This window comes from Clinocottus analis, unplaced genomic scaffold (genome assembly GCF_023055335.1).
Source record: "Clinocottus analis isolate CAN_PGR_092001 unplaced genomic scaffold, fCliAna1.0.p SCAF_14, whole genome shotgun sequence".
In the NCBI taxonomy this organism is placed as follows: Eukaryota; Metazoa; Chordata; class Actinopteri; order Perciformes; family Cottidae; genus Clinocottus; species Clinocottus analis.
The window spans coordinates 15544237-15561616 of record NW_027175865.1 but is presented as its reverse complement, the minus strand read 5'-3'; the positions used below and the strand labels follow the sequence as shown (position 1 = coordinate 15561616).

Here is a 17380-nt window from a genome sequence, read left to right as displayed (position 1 = left end):
TTGTTGCCTCACTGCACTCTTCACCTGTCTCCCTCAACTAATAATGAATAAATTCATGCATTTAGATGCATATGCTGCTCTAACACGGTGGCCGAGTGGTTCGTCCACTCACCTGTAACGATGAATTACGAGTAATATGAATAACCTACAGACGAGAACTCCACATGTTCATCCTCACAGTGTGTGGAAGACAAGACACTAAATTACAAATTATCTGAAGAACGCCATTGACGGGGATTCGTAATGTGTTAGACATTTTATCCTCAGTTGAGGAGGAAAAAAAACTTGTTTTTTTGCTTCAAGTGAAATAAATGTAAATTTGTTCACATTACATTTATCAATTAGTATTTATTAACAATGTTTTGTTTTCATTCTGAACATCGTTCTTAAATAACTACAGTACAGTGTCCATAGGTCCATTTCACAGCCACAAATAGTATTTACATGTTTACATACATATTTACATATGCACAGGAGGCATGTACACGAGGCTTCTGCGTGTCCGTTACATTAAAGCTCACACATTTTGGCCACAGCCTCAAGAGACACGAGGGATCCATAGCAGGCACACAAAAACATGATTTACAGGATGTACAATTATTACAGACATAATGAGTGAAACAGCACCGTGTTGGCATTTAGAGCGTCAGCGAGGAGAGACGTCAGGAATCTCTGATGGAAGAAAAAGTGACTCGGCAACCCGGTTGTCAGAAACAACGTGTCGAATATGTGAATACGTACAAGATATGCCACAGCATGAACACGTCTCTATTTTAATAGATATGAACCGTGTCAATCCACACGTCAATGACAGGGACTGGAGATCACAAAGCATCCTGGTTGTTCCTTCATTAAACACACGCACGCAAATACAAACAAAGAAAACCAAACAAACATTCACAAAACACACGTTCACTCCCCGATCTTCCAATTTTCTTTTCTTCCCACAATGCCGTGCGTTCCCTTTTTGAGTGCACATGGAGCAGAGAGAGAGAGAAGAGTCGGCGACATGCATTGAAAGGCGCGGAAATGTCTTACAACTCGACTACAAACCCTCACTTTGAACCTTTCAATTCAGTTGGAACCTCAGAGGCCTTAAATATAGATATTTAAATACTGCGAGAAGCACGACTTTCCAGGAAACATGATTCCAAGAAAAAACAACAACTAATAAATATTTAAATAATGATATCACTTTTGCCACGGTTTTTAGCTCATTATGAAGGAAATGAAAGCGTTAAAAAGAAGAAGAAAAAGCTTTTCCCCCATGTTCAGTAGCCGTCCTATAAATAAGACAATGACAGTAATGTCTATTGTAATGTAGTTGCAAGCTAACTGCTTTTGCTATTGTAGTGGTTTCAGTACTATGACACAAGTTATGAGGCCGTTACTGTGCAGCCACGAGTTCAAACATCACATTATGACGGCTTCTCATGAAGAAGAAGCAATAAATGTGAATGAGATTAAAACCAACTGGATGAGTGGTTTCACTTAATTAGGAGGATTAATGGAAAAAGAAAAGAAAAAAACTTTTAAAATGACACACCGAGGCAATGGAGAGCAAGTGATTGACACTCGGTCAGTCGTGAACATTAAGGCGTCGTCACTGTTTCAAGCTTCTCACCTCTCTGGATGTATGAAGACGTCTTCAGCGCCATGCGGCGTGTGGCGTGTGGCGTGTGCGCGGACAGAAACCGTAGCACCGACACACAAAAAACACGCTCCCATCACATTTCATGGTTTTGTGCAATTTTCAACCCCCCCGCCGCCCCAGAAATAAAAGAAATAAAAAGATTTCCACAGCGCTCAAAAGTAGTATGTTAGACACAAAAAGTAAGGCTTTTGAGATGGTGGCACAAGAGGAGGAGGAAGTTCATGCTGGAAAAACGTCAAATGTCGGGGAGTTGTTTTTTTAGAAAAGGTCTCCGCGTGGCCGAGCCGAGGGCGACGCTTTTGAGTCAGTCAAAGTTATTTCTTTTTCGTAAACTGTGAGCGGCAGCGGCGCGATCGAACGAGGCAGTATCTGTACGATACGACAGAAGCAGCTTCGTCGGTCCCGCCCAGTGCAAAAGGCCAGTCCACCAGCGCCATTGGTCCGCGGGTCTGGTCAAAGTGTCCTAGATGATGTTGACCATTTCTGTTGAGTCCGTTTCTGAATCTGCTTCGTCCCTGAAAAAAATACAAATAACAAAATGTCTTCAGTTGGAGATTCTGCGTCGCCGACAAAAACACAAACTCAAACAAAAAAGGCATTTTCAAGTCCTACCTTTGTTCCTGGAGCAGTTTGCGGTTGCCTTGCCTCCTCTCCTCGGTGATCGGGTACGAGTACAGGATGCTGAGGCCGATGAGGATGAGCAATATGGGCGCGGCGGAGACCAGCACTTTCAGGGTGATGGCCACTTCCTCCGGTTGAGAGCAGCCTCGACTGATGTAGCCGGCAAAACTAAAGAAGAAGAAGAAGAAGAAGAAGAAGAAGAAGAAGAAGAAGAAGAAGAAGAAGAAGAAGAAGAAGAAGAAGAATGTTAAAAAATACAAACTTCACATTTTCATGAACTGGAAAGCTTTGATATTGGTGATCCGTTTAAAAAAAGTAAAGCGGAAATCTGTAGAGTCATGTGACACACACACACACACACACACACACGTAGTTAATCTGATAAAAGCAAACAGGAATTCCTTTCTTTGATGTAGGATTAGAGAGATAGAGAGATTTGGCTTCGCCTCCTTGAGACTTTCTTTCTTCCTTCCTTATTGGGTGCGTTAGGTTTTGTAGGAGAGTCAGTTTTTATCTGTTTTTAATGATTTACAGTATAGGTTGAGGTGCGTGTGTGTGTGTGTGTGTGTGTGTGTGTGTGTGTGTGTGTGTGTGTGTTTAAGCGACGACTTACTCTAAACTGAGAGTGGAGATGCCGAGGGAGACTCCAGACGCGAACTTGGTGAAGAAGACGTAGAAGGAATAGAAGAGAGCCTCGTGGCCGGTGGAGTCCGGGTTCTGCACTTGGAAGTCGTCGACGACGTCGGGCAGCATTGACCTGACGAACACGGAAAAGTTAGCCTCACAAAAGTACCCATGATGACTGCGCATGTTAACAATATTTTTTTTTAAAAAAGGAGCCAGCAATGGAGCTCACCAGGGCAGCAGGAAGGCCGCGGCCACTCCGACGCCGGCAGCAAAGGAGACGATGTAGGTGACGATCAGGTTGCTCTTCATACACACCACCAGCACCATGAAGGGAATCACCGACTGGAAGGACAGGAACGGTGGAAGCGTTACACCACGAACAAGAGCAGCTGCCACTCAGAGAGGAACTGCCTGAAAACGAGGCTCTTAAACGGCTCACTGGAGCCGCTTTTCCTCCAACTCCTAGGACATCATGTCATCCCTGTCTTCACAGGCTTCATACGTGACTGTGGGCCTTACCAAGCTTCCGGCGCAGACCGCCGTCTTTTTCCCAAAGCGAGTCAGGAACCACTGCCAGAAGGGGATGGCCAGTGTAGCGGACAGCTGAGAGAGAGAGAGAGGAAAGAAAAACATTCAAGGTCAACCAGCTGTTTTGAGTTTTCAACCCTCCAGACGAAACTCACAGAAGGTGGCATTCAATTCCACACCAGGCTTTCTCTTGCAGGTGAGACCAGTTTCAGACCCTCAGGGGCCACACGACCTCACAGTAGAGGGACATGACAGTGGATGCATTCTCAAAAGGCTGCAGCTTTCATTTTTTGGGGGGGGGGATTCGACCCCTCACACTCAAACGCAACAGCGCCGAGGGACAAAAAAAAAACCAAACCTTTTTCCCCCCCCGTCTCTTCCCAAAACAAATTTGAGCTCAATGTGATGCACAATCCCACAGGGGGTCACCCTACGACTCTCCAGGGGTTAGCGTGGATCAGTTTGACCTCTGACCCCTCCGTGTTTGACCAGGGTAAAGATAACAGCGGTGCTTTTTCCACTTTGGCTGTCGCGCAGCGCTGCAGTCTGGCTGTGCAGTCATGTGTGTAATCGTGACTTTGCTCTGCGGCTTCCCACCATGACACCATGAGTAAATGTTTTGCAGCAGGTTTCTTTTTGTTTCCAACGTATTTTTTGTGTCGCATCAGCAGAACATGAGTCTGAACTTCATCATCAAAGCCACACCACATCCTCGCCCGGACGTCAACCTCTCCTCTATGAGCCTTATCAGCAGTTCCTTTCAGAGAAATCAAAACCTTATTAGCAGTGAACACGTTTTTATCTTCTGAACCTTCCTCGTTGGGCATGTTTTTACACACCACACCTGCGTGTTCCTGCCAAATGAAAAATAAATACTTTGTGGTGCAGCAGGGGAACTAGTGTACCATGCAGCTTTAAGCAATGGACCTCATATTCTGGGGGAAAAAAAGTACATACAAAGGGCTTTTTGTTTGTTGCAATTATCTGCCGCACAACGTTTCATTACATTTGACCGTTACAATGTCATCCAGTTTGAGTTACACGTCCTTACATAATACCGGTGAGTTAGATTCGCTCAGTTTGAATCCATCTTTGCGTTAATACGATCAGCGCTGAGCTTCCAGGGTTAGTCTGACATCTCATCAGTTACTGAAGGCGAGGATTAGGATCACTTACTGACGACCACGGAGCGGTTCCTAGAAAACATCACACCGCTGGAGCCTCTAAAAAGTAATTTCACTAAATAAATGTGCTTTTGAAAAAAAGCTAACTGGCTTTGCCTCTGTAATCCTTCCCGTAAAGTAAAGGATCAAAGCGTGTAATCTGCTCAACCTCGCTTCTGCTCCGATGCGCAGAAAGCACATCTATGGATTAATTGGGGTTTAATACCTGCCGGGATCTGAAGCGACTCTGATATCAAGAACCGTTTCTTCAGAAGAGGTCAAGAGAGATAATGTGGCTCCGCTAGCGTCCGTGGGAATGGGATGGCATTCAGGCCGAGCAGTCACAGAGGACAATGAGCCGCCAGGAGACACAGCTTTCTGACCAAGTGCAGACTCGCCTTGTGATTGAAGAACAATTTATGTGATGTCCCCGGGAGGGAAGCTTTTGTCTGCTCTCTGAAGCTAATGGCCTAACTTATCCCTACACAACTGGAGCTGCTCGAGGTTTCATGTGCTGGGAGGGAAAGGCAGCCATCGCTCTGGCAACAGTGCGTCCATCTGAAGGAGTGTCTGAACGTGCCACCTGTGTGTGTGCGTGTGTGTGTGTGTGTGTGTGTGCTCACCATGATGACCAGCAGTATATTCTGGAAGTCGTTTCTGAAGCCCAGTGTCGAGCTGCAGAACAGGGCGAAGTTTCCCTCCAGGAGCTGCAGGACAAAGCAGATTTACTCAATAAAAAAATCCTACTGCCTAAAACACACAAATAGACACACACACCCACATCTTGGACAACTTTGCAGGCGCCACTTTAAACTCCAATTGTCTCTTTGAGTGAGAAAGAGACAATTGGACTCCGTAACCGCAAAAAGTGTAGCGACACACAGCACACACACACACAGCACACAGCACACACACACACACACACACACACACAGCAAAGTAAAATGGAGCATGTGTCTCTGTACGCACCATGAAACCCAGCGAGGTGAAGAGGAAGACCATGACCAGCTTGGCGTACGGCCCGTGTCCCATCACCAGCTTAATCCCCTGGAAGAAGCCCATGGGCTCGGACCTGGGACGACCAGACTCTGGAGAGACGAGGAAAAGAAGAAGGAAAGGATGAGCGAAGATGCAACCTCACGGTGGGATTGCTAATCTGGATAACATTTTCAATTCACTGTGCGTTCCTATTTTGAGCAATGAACTCAGGCTGGCTTAACTGAACATGATTCAACAGTTGAAAATAGAAATGAAACTTAAAAAAGGCTTCGATCATCAATTTAAAGCAAACTAATCTGTGATTCACCACTTATTTTTGTTTTTCCTCCCCAGTTTTCACTGTAAATGCAAGTCAAGATCACGGCGTCTAAACTGAAGGACGCAGCCGGTTCGACAGACAGATCGACGTCTCACCCTTTCGCTCTCTCACGCCGAAGAAAAGAACGACGGCACACAGAACGTAGATGATGCAGATGACACCCGAGGCGATCATGTAGGCCTTTTTCTGTAAAGGAGGAAGAAGAGAAGCGACCGTTAGCAAAACAAGCATTTCTGTTTTTCTCCCCAGCTGTCGTCAGCATCGACTGTCAAACCTTTGTGTTTCACTGCTCCGTTTGTTTACCGTGTCGTCCAGAGAAATGACGCGGCCCGTTGCGTTGACTTCGACGGACAGCGAGGAGTTCAGGTCCGCCGCGAGGAGTTCGGCGGGTCCGGGGAGGCAGGGAGCGTTCGCCATCCCCACGATCTGCCCCTGGATGGCAGTGCCGAGAACCGTGCCCAGAACCTCCACCGTCATCCCTGATGAAGAGGGGGGGGGGACACGGGTTAGTCATTGAGGAGGAGGCGCCCTTTTAACAAATTAAGCAAAACAAACAGTTTCCAAAAAGCCTCCGCTGACTGATACTCACTGTACGCGGTGGCCGAGTCTCGTTCCTTCTGCTCCGAGCTGATGAACATGGTGAGGGCCGAGTACGGCACATGGAAGCACTGGTTTTGCAAAGAAAAAGAGAGCGGCAAGGTGAGAAAAGAGTCAGCAGAGTCCCTTTTTGATCGTGCACCAGAAGTAAAGTAGTGGTGCAACATTTCTGGGAAGATTGATAAAACTCTCGATTGCCAAACTATTCCTGTCCAGATTATTGCGGAATAAGAGGATTTGCAAAAAAAGAAGAAAAAAAAACGCAACGGAAAGACTGCAACACTTTGCGATGATCAAATCCCTTTTGGAAAGAAAACATGGTTCATAATTCATACGCACAACAACCTCTCTGTTTAATTCCATAATGAAGAGTCACAGAGGAGATGTGTAGATGGTAAGAAATCAAACGTTGCCGGGATTGTCGAGTGTGGTACTCACAGTTTGAAGGGTCTGGAAGATGCAGTAGAAGAAAAGGTACCAGATGACTTTGCCTTCCTCAAAGGGAGGAACGAACCATATGAGGAAATAGGAAATCACCGCCAGAGGGGTTGAGAGCACGATCCTTCACGTAGACAAAGGAGAGAGGAGACAAGAACAACACCAGTGGATGAAAACGTGATCCGACGAGAGCGTGAAACACCTCGTAATGAACGGGGACACTCGTTTCATACACGGCCATTTAAGTGCCTCTTTTATTCAATTTGTGCTTCATTTCTTTTTCCCCTATCGGCTCGGCAGCGTTTAGCGTTTTGTTGGCGATCATCATTAATAGAGACGGTGTTGTAGGGAACAGGTGGAGCTTGCGAAGGCTAATTGGAGGCTTATGAGAGTACCTGACACTTGTTGTGTTTCTCTGTTGCATGAAATAGTTCAACGGGGGCATAAAAAAAAGAAAAAGAGTCGTAGGAAACAGAGCATTTCATCTGCAAAGTGACTCACATGTCTAACATCCCGTAAATCTGCACCATGAAGTCATTCAAAGAGGGGGAAAGGAGTAAGAGTAGGATTGCTCTGGTCACTTCCTTCCCCCTCGCTGCTCCTTCCTATGGTCAGATCTGAGCTCTCCAATCAGATACGAGATAGCAAAGAGCAGCCACACCTCTGGAAAATAAAGAGTCATGCCATCCTGCTTGTCCCTCTATTCCTCATCACTTCAGGCCATTCCTCTTTATCGGACAGGAAATGAAGTCACACACGCGTCACTGCCGGCCCATGAGAAACACGCCATTGTTGGACATGTATATATATAAATAAACAAATGACGCAACTTCTCGCTAGCAGACCGGCCACTAATCAACTGTAGCCCTTCAGAGCCACAGGGCGTGCTTCGGCGAGCGCGATGTCAGCGGGAGCATTCAGCCGACTCTGTTGCTCGTGTAATGTGATTAACTGTACACCTCGTGAAGGCACTGTGGGCAGCGTGCAGCAGTGGTCTGAGCTCAAGCACATATTTTATCTGGATATGACGATCCGTTTAGTGTCAATTGGCAAAGCTTATTTCCGCTTTGCCAATTGACACCAGCACATGCGCCATAAAAGGAGCGATGGCACTGGATTTAACCGAACAGGAGGCGTGTCTATCAGTAAAATCTCCTTCACGCAGCTTCATTTAGACACGTTAAAACAAGCTGTGGTGTGAAATACATACAGACTTGTATAGACTTTCATGTCTCATCTTTTTCAGTGAATGCTTTTCTTAAAACAGTTTGCAAGACTAAAGCCAGGACGTGTCTGCAGAAGGTCAGCTGACACCGTGTGCCATACAAGTGGTGCCCTGATGCACGTCCTGGTATTCAAATGTTCTCTGAAATAGCCGCGATGACTCGAGAAGGTGATTTCCTCCCGGCAAAGTTAATTCAACTGGTGGCAGCTTCTTAGTCTGCTGCGTATCAACTGTGAGAAGGTATTTGTAGAAACGGGCTGGCAGCAATACATAAATAAAATGACTTGGGCAGCAATCATGTCTTGTCTGGGTGTGTGATTAGCTGTAATAGAAGTTGAAAACCAAGCTGAAGTTACGTTTTTTTACGCTCTAAAAACAACTTCAAAAATCTGAGAAAGTAAAAAAAAGAAAATTCATGCTTTATGTGGAATTATTGTGGGGGAAACAACTGAAAACGCCGGTGACCACGACCCGATCGCTGGCACACTTGAATACATTAATTCTAGGGAAGACAGTTAATGCATATACCTTACTTAATGCATAAATAGTACTTGTATAATTTATAAACACAAAGGGAACCTGCAGTCCGACCCTTGTAATCGCTCCTCAGCTTGAACTTTAGTGAACTCCTAAATTCCTGAATTCCTCGTAAGGCTTTAAAAATCCTGCCGGGCCACTCGCAGCAGAGACACCCGATTGGCTCAGGCGTGTGGTGTGTTGTGGGCTGGACCAATGAGAGACGAGCCTGACTCGTCTCCCCTCCCCCCTTACTTCCTTCAACACAGCGCTCATAAGACACTGCTGCTCCGGAAGGTTTTTTTTCTCTTCTTCCTCCTCCTCCTCTTCCTCCTCCTCCTGCGGCTTCAACCGTGCTCTCAGGCACCGCACCCCATCTCCTCTTTTACGACAGAGTGCACTGTGATGAAACCGAAAGTGCCAATCATTCCTCTATCCTTTCTTCCCTCCTATAAAAATCCAACCCACCCATCCATCCATCCATCCATCCATGACAACTAAAAGCATCTCACGCTGCACTAGCAGCACCGAGCGTGACCCACGTTTTAGATTCAAACATCAGCGTCTTGATGTAAAGATGACAATAATTAAACTGTCCTCTGCCCTCTCGTACATTTCAAGCTAAAGTCTTCAACAATTAAACGTATGCATGTAATTATTACACATTGCGTGAGGAAGTCTAAATGCAATGTTCACAGCGGCTACATGTGGACATTCACAGCTAACAAATAACTCTTGCAAAAGCTCTCATTTCTCATAATTGTGAGTTCATCGCGTTGTTGCCCATCTGAAACTGCCAAAGCTTCACCTCATTCTGAGAAAGAAAAGAAAAAGAGGAACATGCGACTCTTCAAAGGGAAACCGCGACCAAACACAACAGCGATTCCTTTGTGAACTAAATTAATCATGCAGGTGATCTTGCACACACACACACAAACACACACACACACACAGGGGAACATTAGCAGAGGAAACTGAGGACTGAGGGGACCAATTGAGACCTTCGTGATCTGGATTCATCTCCCAAATGGGCCCCTTCATTAGGACAAGGTATACAAATGTCATTCACCAACTGGGGAAATAGCGTCTTTAATTAAGCAGGCAGGGGAGGAAATGGGCGGAGTCGCGCGGTGCTCATTATAGAGCCGGCTAGACCCTCGGCCATATCGGCATCTTTTTCGCCTGGTCACACTATGTTCTGACCTGTCGTCTGTGTGAATTGCACCCTTCACGAACAGACGGATAACTTGTGCGTAGGCTGCTCAAAGACGCGGGGGGTAGAGGGGATGGATAGGGCGCCTGAAAAGAGAAAAAGGTCAGGAACCTTTCTGCGAAAGTCAACCACAGGCTCCCCCCCCCCCGGACTGGTTGCAACACACCGCGCACATTCGCAGCGTGACATTTTGAACAGCATTTCTCTTCACGAGGGGCATTTCACCGAAAAAAGTCAGAGTCGCTTTCTGCAAATGACACCGTCATCCAAACATCAAATAAAAGTTTTGAATAATAAATATTTGAACAGAGACGAGTCACAGTCCTCGAGGAGGATTCTCGCCGGTAAAAAGGGTTTGTGTGTCCGCTGTGAAAAGCAAACTCAGGAGCAGGCAGGAGTAATGTTTGTCATCGCCATGCCAGAGGCCACGCTGCGGGTAACGTCCAAGACCAGCGGCTGCAGGGAATATTTGTTTTGAAGGTCTTTAGTAGCTTGGCATTTTGCCCGTCAGTGACCCAGCCTGAACCATTTCAACTAAATACACGATTTAGCTGTTTTTTTGTATAGTCTGTGTGTATGTAAGACACAGACAGAGAGAGACGGAGAGAGTGAGAGAGACAGAGTGAAGACGAGGGAGGGAGGAGCGGGCGAGTGAATGAACACGTGTAAAAAACGACAACGGGGAAGCTGCAGCAGTAATTGCGTCAGCATAACCCACAGTAACCTCCTGGGGATGACGCTGGCGACTCGAAACACCAGTTTCTCTCACAAAGCCCCGCCCCCAAACATTGACACATGTACAGTGTATGACTTGGAAAAGTTCCACTCGCCGCTGTGACTCGCCGAGTTCGACAGCAGGCCACCCACCCCATTAGGCATTTTTTCGACAGCAACTGTGTGAGAAGTGCATCAGTGACACATAACTGGGCTTTATATAAACAAGGTAATGGAAAGATACTCAGAGAGGCTCAAATATTACAGCTGGAGGAGGAATTATCTGGCAAAAGAAAACCTGGCAGTATCAGACTGTCGGTCTTGGGGGTTGTTGCAGCTGCTGGGAGTTCAACTTACCAGGGCAGCATGCGTCCGAAACGCGTCCACGGGCTTCTGGAGACCAGGAAGCCCACCGTCGGGTCCGTTATGGCGTCCCACGCTCGGCCCACGAACAAAATAATGGAGGCATAGAAGGGATCCAGCTGGGGAAAAAAAGGGAGAGAGGATGCAAACATTAGCGCAACTGTAACATTCAAAAGCACACAAATCAGGGGAATTTCTTGACGCTCAAAAAGCCCATTCAAAGATCACTTCGGGCGCCGTACAATAAAGCGACAAAAGGGCCAACCTACACATAGCATGCACTTGTTAAACCGCTAAGCTGTTTGATGGCGCAGTCAGCAGTTGTAGCTTGACATCACAGTGAGTAGTGTACTTGTGCCTTTTCTTTCTTTAAAAACAGTCATTAGTCAGAAGGGCCCTACTTAGCACATCCAACATTGAAGGTGCCACTTGGCAGCTGCGCTCAGTCTGCAGTTCCTTCAGCGTCGAGGAGACGGGTCTGACTGGGGGCCCGGGCGGGATGAATGCTCGACTCCTGACTGTACAATCAGCGCCACGCTGTGCCACCCAAAAGACTCTTAATCTACGATCCCGGTAGCCAGACAAACCGAAACCCTGGGAAGAAGTTGACTTACACGCTATTTGGGCCTTACCCATGAGATTAGTGTCAGAGCCCATTAAAGCGAGCCCCTCGCCATCGCACCACCACCACTGCTGCTGTTGCCTCTGCTCCCTCCCTGACATTTTTTCAGAACAAGCCCCCTGTAAGCCTTTTTGATACAGTGGAGCCACATCACAAAGTCAATAATGGAAACAGAGAAACTTTTTCCACCTCTTCATTTTCCCTGGATAATCGGTCCTTTGTTGCGGGAGCTTTGCCGGGTCACAATGTCCTGCATGTGCCCTTGTGAGAGAGGTGGTTTGAGGGCAGGAGGGTTCACGCAAAACTCATTGCTCTCAGGTCCATAAATGCCACCGCACATACTGTGGCTGGACGGCACATAAGGTACAGGCAGGACTGTGTTGCATGCACAGTATGTTCCCTATACCAGTGTGGTTCCTTCAAGGGCCAAAGGGCCAAATGGAAAGGGCGACGGGGGATATATTTAGGTCCGCCTTGTGAATGTGGCACTAAATGTCTTGACAGGTGGGCTCATGGAGATTCGAAATAGTCCAAACCAACTCACCTGAGCTACGTCCAGCAGATAGATCTGCAGAAAGAATCCCAGGGCACATCCTGTGATCTGGTACGGGGCTCCGCCGACGGCATAGCAGAGCTTGTTGCAGATCGACAATTTGTTCCTGTGTTCATGCTGGGGGAAAAGAAACAAGGAAAGAACAGAAAAAAACTGTTAAATCAGAGTAATATAAGCAGCTCTATGAGTCCTAGAAGTGGAACCACAATCGGGACATTTTAAAAGTAGACAATATAGCAATCTGCAATGTGACCATCTACTAAAAAGACAGTGGCAAATGAATGACTCTTGGCATATTACTCATTCAACAAGAACCTACTTTTGGAGAAAGTGTCGTAAAGGGTAAGTATTTGCAGCTGCCTGACAAACCTTTTCAGGCCTTCGCAGGGCCAAGCCCTCGTGATTATAGGAGGGGTTGTTTCTGCAGAGTGGATGTACAGCAGCTCAGATCCTAACAGGGTGACTGCAATACAGCAGCACACGGTCTCAGGCTCTGGTAAACTTTTCTTAGTTTCAGTCTGAACAGTTTAATCTCAGATTATTCCAAAGTGCCTCATGAAGGAATGTGGACGCGAATTCTTGAATTGCTAGAGTCTTAAAGCTAAAAAAAAATGAAGCTAATCATCGTGTAGCAAATTTGGCAAAAGGTCAGAGACGGCCACTGGAGGGACAAGAAACCCTTGGTTTTCTCAACAAGTGCTCATTCTTCTCCATTTTCTCCAGTGTGGATGCAATAATTTCCCCAAGAGACAGACAGTAAAACAACTCCTCTTGCAGAAACACAGCTCTCTGCAGACTAGTGCCAGGGCATGACAACACCATGGTGTCACACACACACACACACACACCATGAAAGCCAGGGGCGACAGCACCTTGGCAGCGACTTGAACTGGTTTAATACGGCAACGGATTGCCTGCCAGTTTGACCAGGGGGCTCTGACCACTTTGTACCACACAAACACAACAGAGGGACGCAAACACTCCCTCCCCGCTGACCAATCAAAAGGTAGCGTTTGCTGCTCTTTTCAGCTAGTAAAAATATATATTTGTATTGCTGGTGTTGAGCGGGGAAGAGGGAAAGTTATAAACCCGCCTCAAGAGACATTACCTTGAACGGCAGGCCTATTTATTTACCGACGTGTATGAGAAAGACCTCCTCTGGGATCACACCCCTGTGGCTGCAACTACTGAATGGACCGGCCTCTGTCTTGTTGATACACCCAGCCTCGCCTTTGTTTAGATCACAATAAAAAGCCTCTGCTGTGATGTTGTGACGGAGCTTGGGCAATTCTTCAAACTTAAGTGACTTAACACAATGGCAGGCATTACACAAGTTTGACTACCTGTTGATTTAGGTTTGAAATGACACTGCAGTGAGTGTACCTACTGTGTCATGTCACTCTTCGCAGTGCACAGAAGCACTTAAATAATTCCTCTTTTATAATCACTCCCCTACAGTAGAGCGGATGTGTACATTGGTGTCTTCTGCACACACAAAAAGCCTGACCCAATCTAACTAATGAGGTTAAGCCAGACATAAAAAAGAAGTCTTTTTTACTGCTCTAAAGGCTACTACTTGTGTTATCAGTGATACCAGTAATATCGTTATCACTGAAGTAATTATGTTATCACTGCAGACTGTAAATATACTCAAACACGTGACTCAAATAGTTATATTAAATACATGTTGAAACGTATGTATAAATAAAACGTCCTGCTCCCCTCTGTGCGTATGACACGTTGCCTTGTTGAGGTGATCCCTGCTGCGTTCAAAGCTATCGGAGATATGGTTATCAACCGCCCCTCCAAACACGACATTAAGCCGAGGTGGTCTTCAACAAACGCGGATTCTATGGGAACACCTGGGAAACTCGTCAAACGGTGAAAAGCAATAGCTTTCAATGTCAGTTTCATGACATGCTGAAGCAAAAACGTCTCCTCCTCATTTTGCTCCTAAAATGTTAAAGCCGTTGTGTCACAAATCACACCTGAACGGAGACACGGACCATTCCATTGAAATTGTTCCGATTTCCTCTTTCATTCAAACACTCGTTCGAACTGGAGCCCCTGAACGCAACACTACATCAAACCCACTTTCGCGACTGGATCCTCCACACGCGAACCAATATGGAGGGTGTGTCGCTTATTCGGATCCCTTCTACAGACAACAGAGACATTTCCAGATCGACTTCAATTTTTTTCAAGTGGTTCAGTACAATTGATTAAAGAGACCATTATGCAAATGAGAAAGTCCAGCGTATACATGGCGAATGTGACGTTAGCCAACGTGCGCCGAGGAGAAACTGATACCAAAAAAAAGCAGCCATTGGGATAGAAGAGTAACGCTATTGTTAATATTAGGTGAATTTAAATTTAGCCATGGCTCCGTGTGGCCGGGATTTAAACTAGTTTACACGTGCAGCTAAAACACCTCATTACAGAAACTAAATTAATATTGTGACTAATTAGCCGTGCAGCTGACGCTGAGCGGTTAAAAACGGCTTGGAGGCGGTCTTGATATTCAGCGGGGGGCGAACTGCTTTCACCGTCGGTTGGAAGTTGAAGTTGCTGGTTCGCTGACTGAAAATCAATTATATTCTTTCTAGCTCTTAAATCGCCATCAATCATTTTTAATTCACTAAATTACTGGACTCACATAAGATACGTCGATAGATATAAATCAGAAGTATCGTTAACGTGACACAGTCGCTCGCGAGGTCACTCCGCGGGTGCGCTGCATTCATTCATACATTCTTTTTTTTTTTTAAACCGTCTCGTGCGTGGCGTACAGCCGCCCGCCGAGGCGCGTCACGTAACGTGTGTCGACGGTCTCGGACCCGATGAATGAAACGTACCTTCCTGGCGAGCGTGATTCCGTCCGATTGGACCGGTTTGTTCAATAAACTGGCGTTGGAGTATTGTTCGCCTCCTTCTCCTTTCGCCATAGCAGAAGAGCTGGTTTCTTCAATGAACTTTGACGGAGGGCGAACCACAAAAACGAAAAGCGCACAAATATCAAACAGGTTGTTCCCGGGAGGAGTTGAGGAATGCCGCTCAGTAGTATCGACGTGGTTCTACAATCGGTGTAAACTAAGAAGATTCGCAGGCAGAAAGGGTGGATGTAGTAAAAGGTTGTTTTTTTTTTTTTTTGAGCGCCCCGCCTCTTTCAACGTACCACTTCATCCTTAACCCCGCCCCCCTGGAGGCGGGTTTCCGCTCAGACGATAAGAATTCAAACTCACCCTCAAACATTTCTTCTGAAATTATCGGTCGAAAGTGAGCCTTATGAACATTTAATTTCGTTTGAAATACGAAGGAACTACATCTCCAGTGAAAATGTCCCATATTGCACATCTATAAACAAACAGTGTTCCCCCCAAACAAACAAACAGTATATCAATATAACTTGTTACTCAACCGAGTCGTGTCCTTAACATACAGAATGATGAGTTGAACCAGCATTGTGACGTCATGTTTTCAAAATCATAATTTAATGGTTAACTGAACAAATAACTGCAAAGTTAAAGACACTCCAAACCATTTTTTTGTGGCGTTGCAGTGAAGTTTAAACATATTCTCAAATGTGGCTTTAGCATATTACTAGTAAACTACTCTGTACGCATTAAATACAATATGTCTATACTATATATAAATGTAGCGCTTGTCTTGTCTTGAAACTAATATTTTACCATTTCTGCCTTTTCTGATTGTGACATCTTAACATTAGACCAACACATGTACATGTTTTTATTTGCATTGTAAATCTTCAAGTTGATAGAAAACATGTCCACCTTGTTTATTTGGATTTTGTGCTTGTATTCCAGCAGGTGAGTACCATTTACTGCCACCTTGAAGCTGTAATTCAACCTCTTCTTAAGAAGCTCACTCTCGATTTAGAGGTGTCGGCGAACTACAGACCTATCTCTAATCTTCCCTTCCTCTCTAAGATATTGGAGAAGGTAGTCGCGAACCAGTCGTGTGAGTTTTTACTCAACAATAGTTTATTTGAGGAGTTTCAGTCAGGATTTAAAAAAGCACCATAGCACAGAAACAGCACGAGTGATAAATACTAATGACCTTCTCGTTGCATCAGATAGGGGACTCTCTGTACTTGTCCTGTTAGGCCTTAGTGCTGCATTCGACACCATTGACCATGACATCTTATTACAGAGACTAGACCAGTCGTTTGGTATTAAAGGTACCGCACTACGCTGGTTTAAGTCCTTTTTATCAGCTCGATCTCCATTTGTATATGTAAACGATGAAGCCTCGATGACCACCGCCGTTCGTCATGGAGTTCCACAAGGTTCAGTCCTTGGACCAATTTTATACACCTATACATGGAGTTTTCTTGTTGTGTTACTGTGAAAACTGTACAAGTTTACTATGATTTATTTGCATAAAATCCACATTCAAAAAAAGTTTGGCTGGAAACAATTGAAGGAGTCAATGTAATTAAACTTTTGCATATTGCATATTTTGGAAGTATGTTTCCAATGAAGTCACTGTGTGTGTGTGTGTGTGTGTGTGTGTGTGTGTGTGTGTGTGTGTGTGTGTGTGTGTGTGTGTGACTGCTATCTCTGATCAGTCCTGCATGCTGCTGTCGAGTCAAAGTGACCGCCGTCCTCCGTACCGACCATCAATGAAGACGGTTCAAAGTGACCGTTTTAGCATCTTTTAATATGGATGCTCGTATAACGCGGCTGCTTCATGGAGGCACACACACGGCTCCTCATGTGTGTGTGGCAGAACAAACAAACAACTTTACTCATGCGGCTAACTGGAGGGTGTATAGCTGTTCGTGGCATCGGGTTGAAGAGGGGGAGGAGGGAGGAGGGAGGGTCTCAAACCCTTACTCTCAATCTCAGGTCTTTATTTGCAAAGCGACCGTGCATGTATATGTTCCCCTTATAGCTGAGCACACATACCGACAGTACACACATGCAGTAAACACACACCGCCGCTAGTTTGAATGCTCATCTTTGTGTGTGCAGCACTGGAGAAGCATGGAGACGTAAAGATAGTTGCCATGTTTACCTGTGGCTACACAGTCTTTCCACCATCACACACACACACACACACACACACACACACACACACACACACCTCGACAGGCCTCACCCAGGTGACACACTTGCCTCCTCCCGAAGACCAAACATACTTTAACAATACAGCTATAATCTGCAATGTCAGCACCATGTTTATTCACAATAGAGACACGCACCTCA

General features: G+C 45.8%; 1 protein-coding gene across 1 annotated transcript; it reads right to left on the bottom strand.

Moving 5' to 3' along the window:
- Positions 1 to 318: 318 nt before the first annotated feature.
- Positions 319 to 15242, bottom strand: mfsd2ab (MFSD2 lysolipid transporter A, lysophospholipid b). Its single transcript, XM_068576162.1, has 14 exons — positions 15008 to 15242; positions 12144 to 12269; positions 10972 to 11096; positions 6947 to 7070; positions 6501 to 6579; positions 6215 to 6390; positions 6007 to 6097; positions 5563 to 5681; positions 5217 to 5300; positions 3422 to 3505; positions 3132 to 3244; positions 2889 to 3032; positions 2267 to 2443; positions 319 to 2169 (listed from the first exon to the last, which is right to left on the bottom strand). Exons 1-14 carry the CDS (start codon positions 15095 to 15097, stop codon positions 2118 to 2120), a joined length of 1584 nt encoding a protein of 527 aa, XP_068432263.1. The 5' UTR covers positions 15098 to 15242; the 3' UTR covers positions 319 to 2117.
- Between the last annotated feature and the right edge of the window lie 2138 nt (positions 15243 to 17380).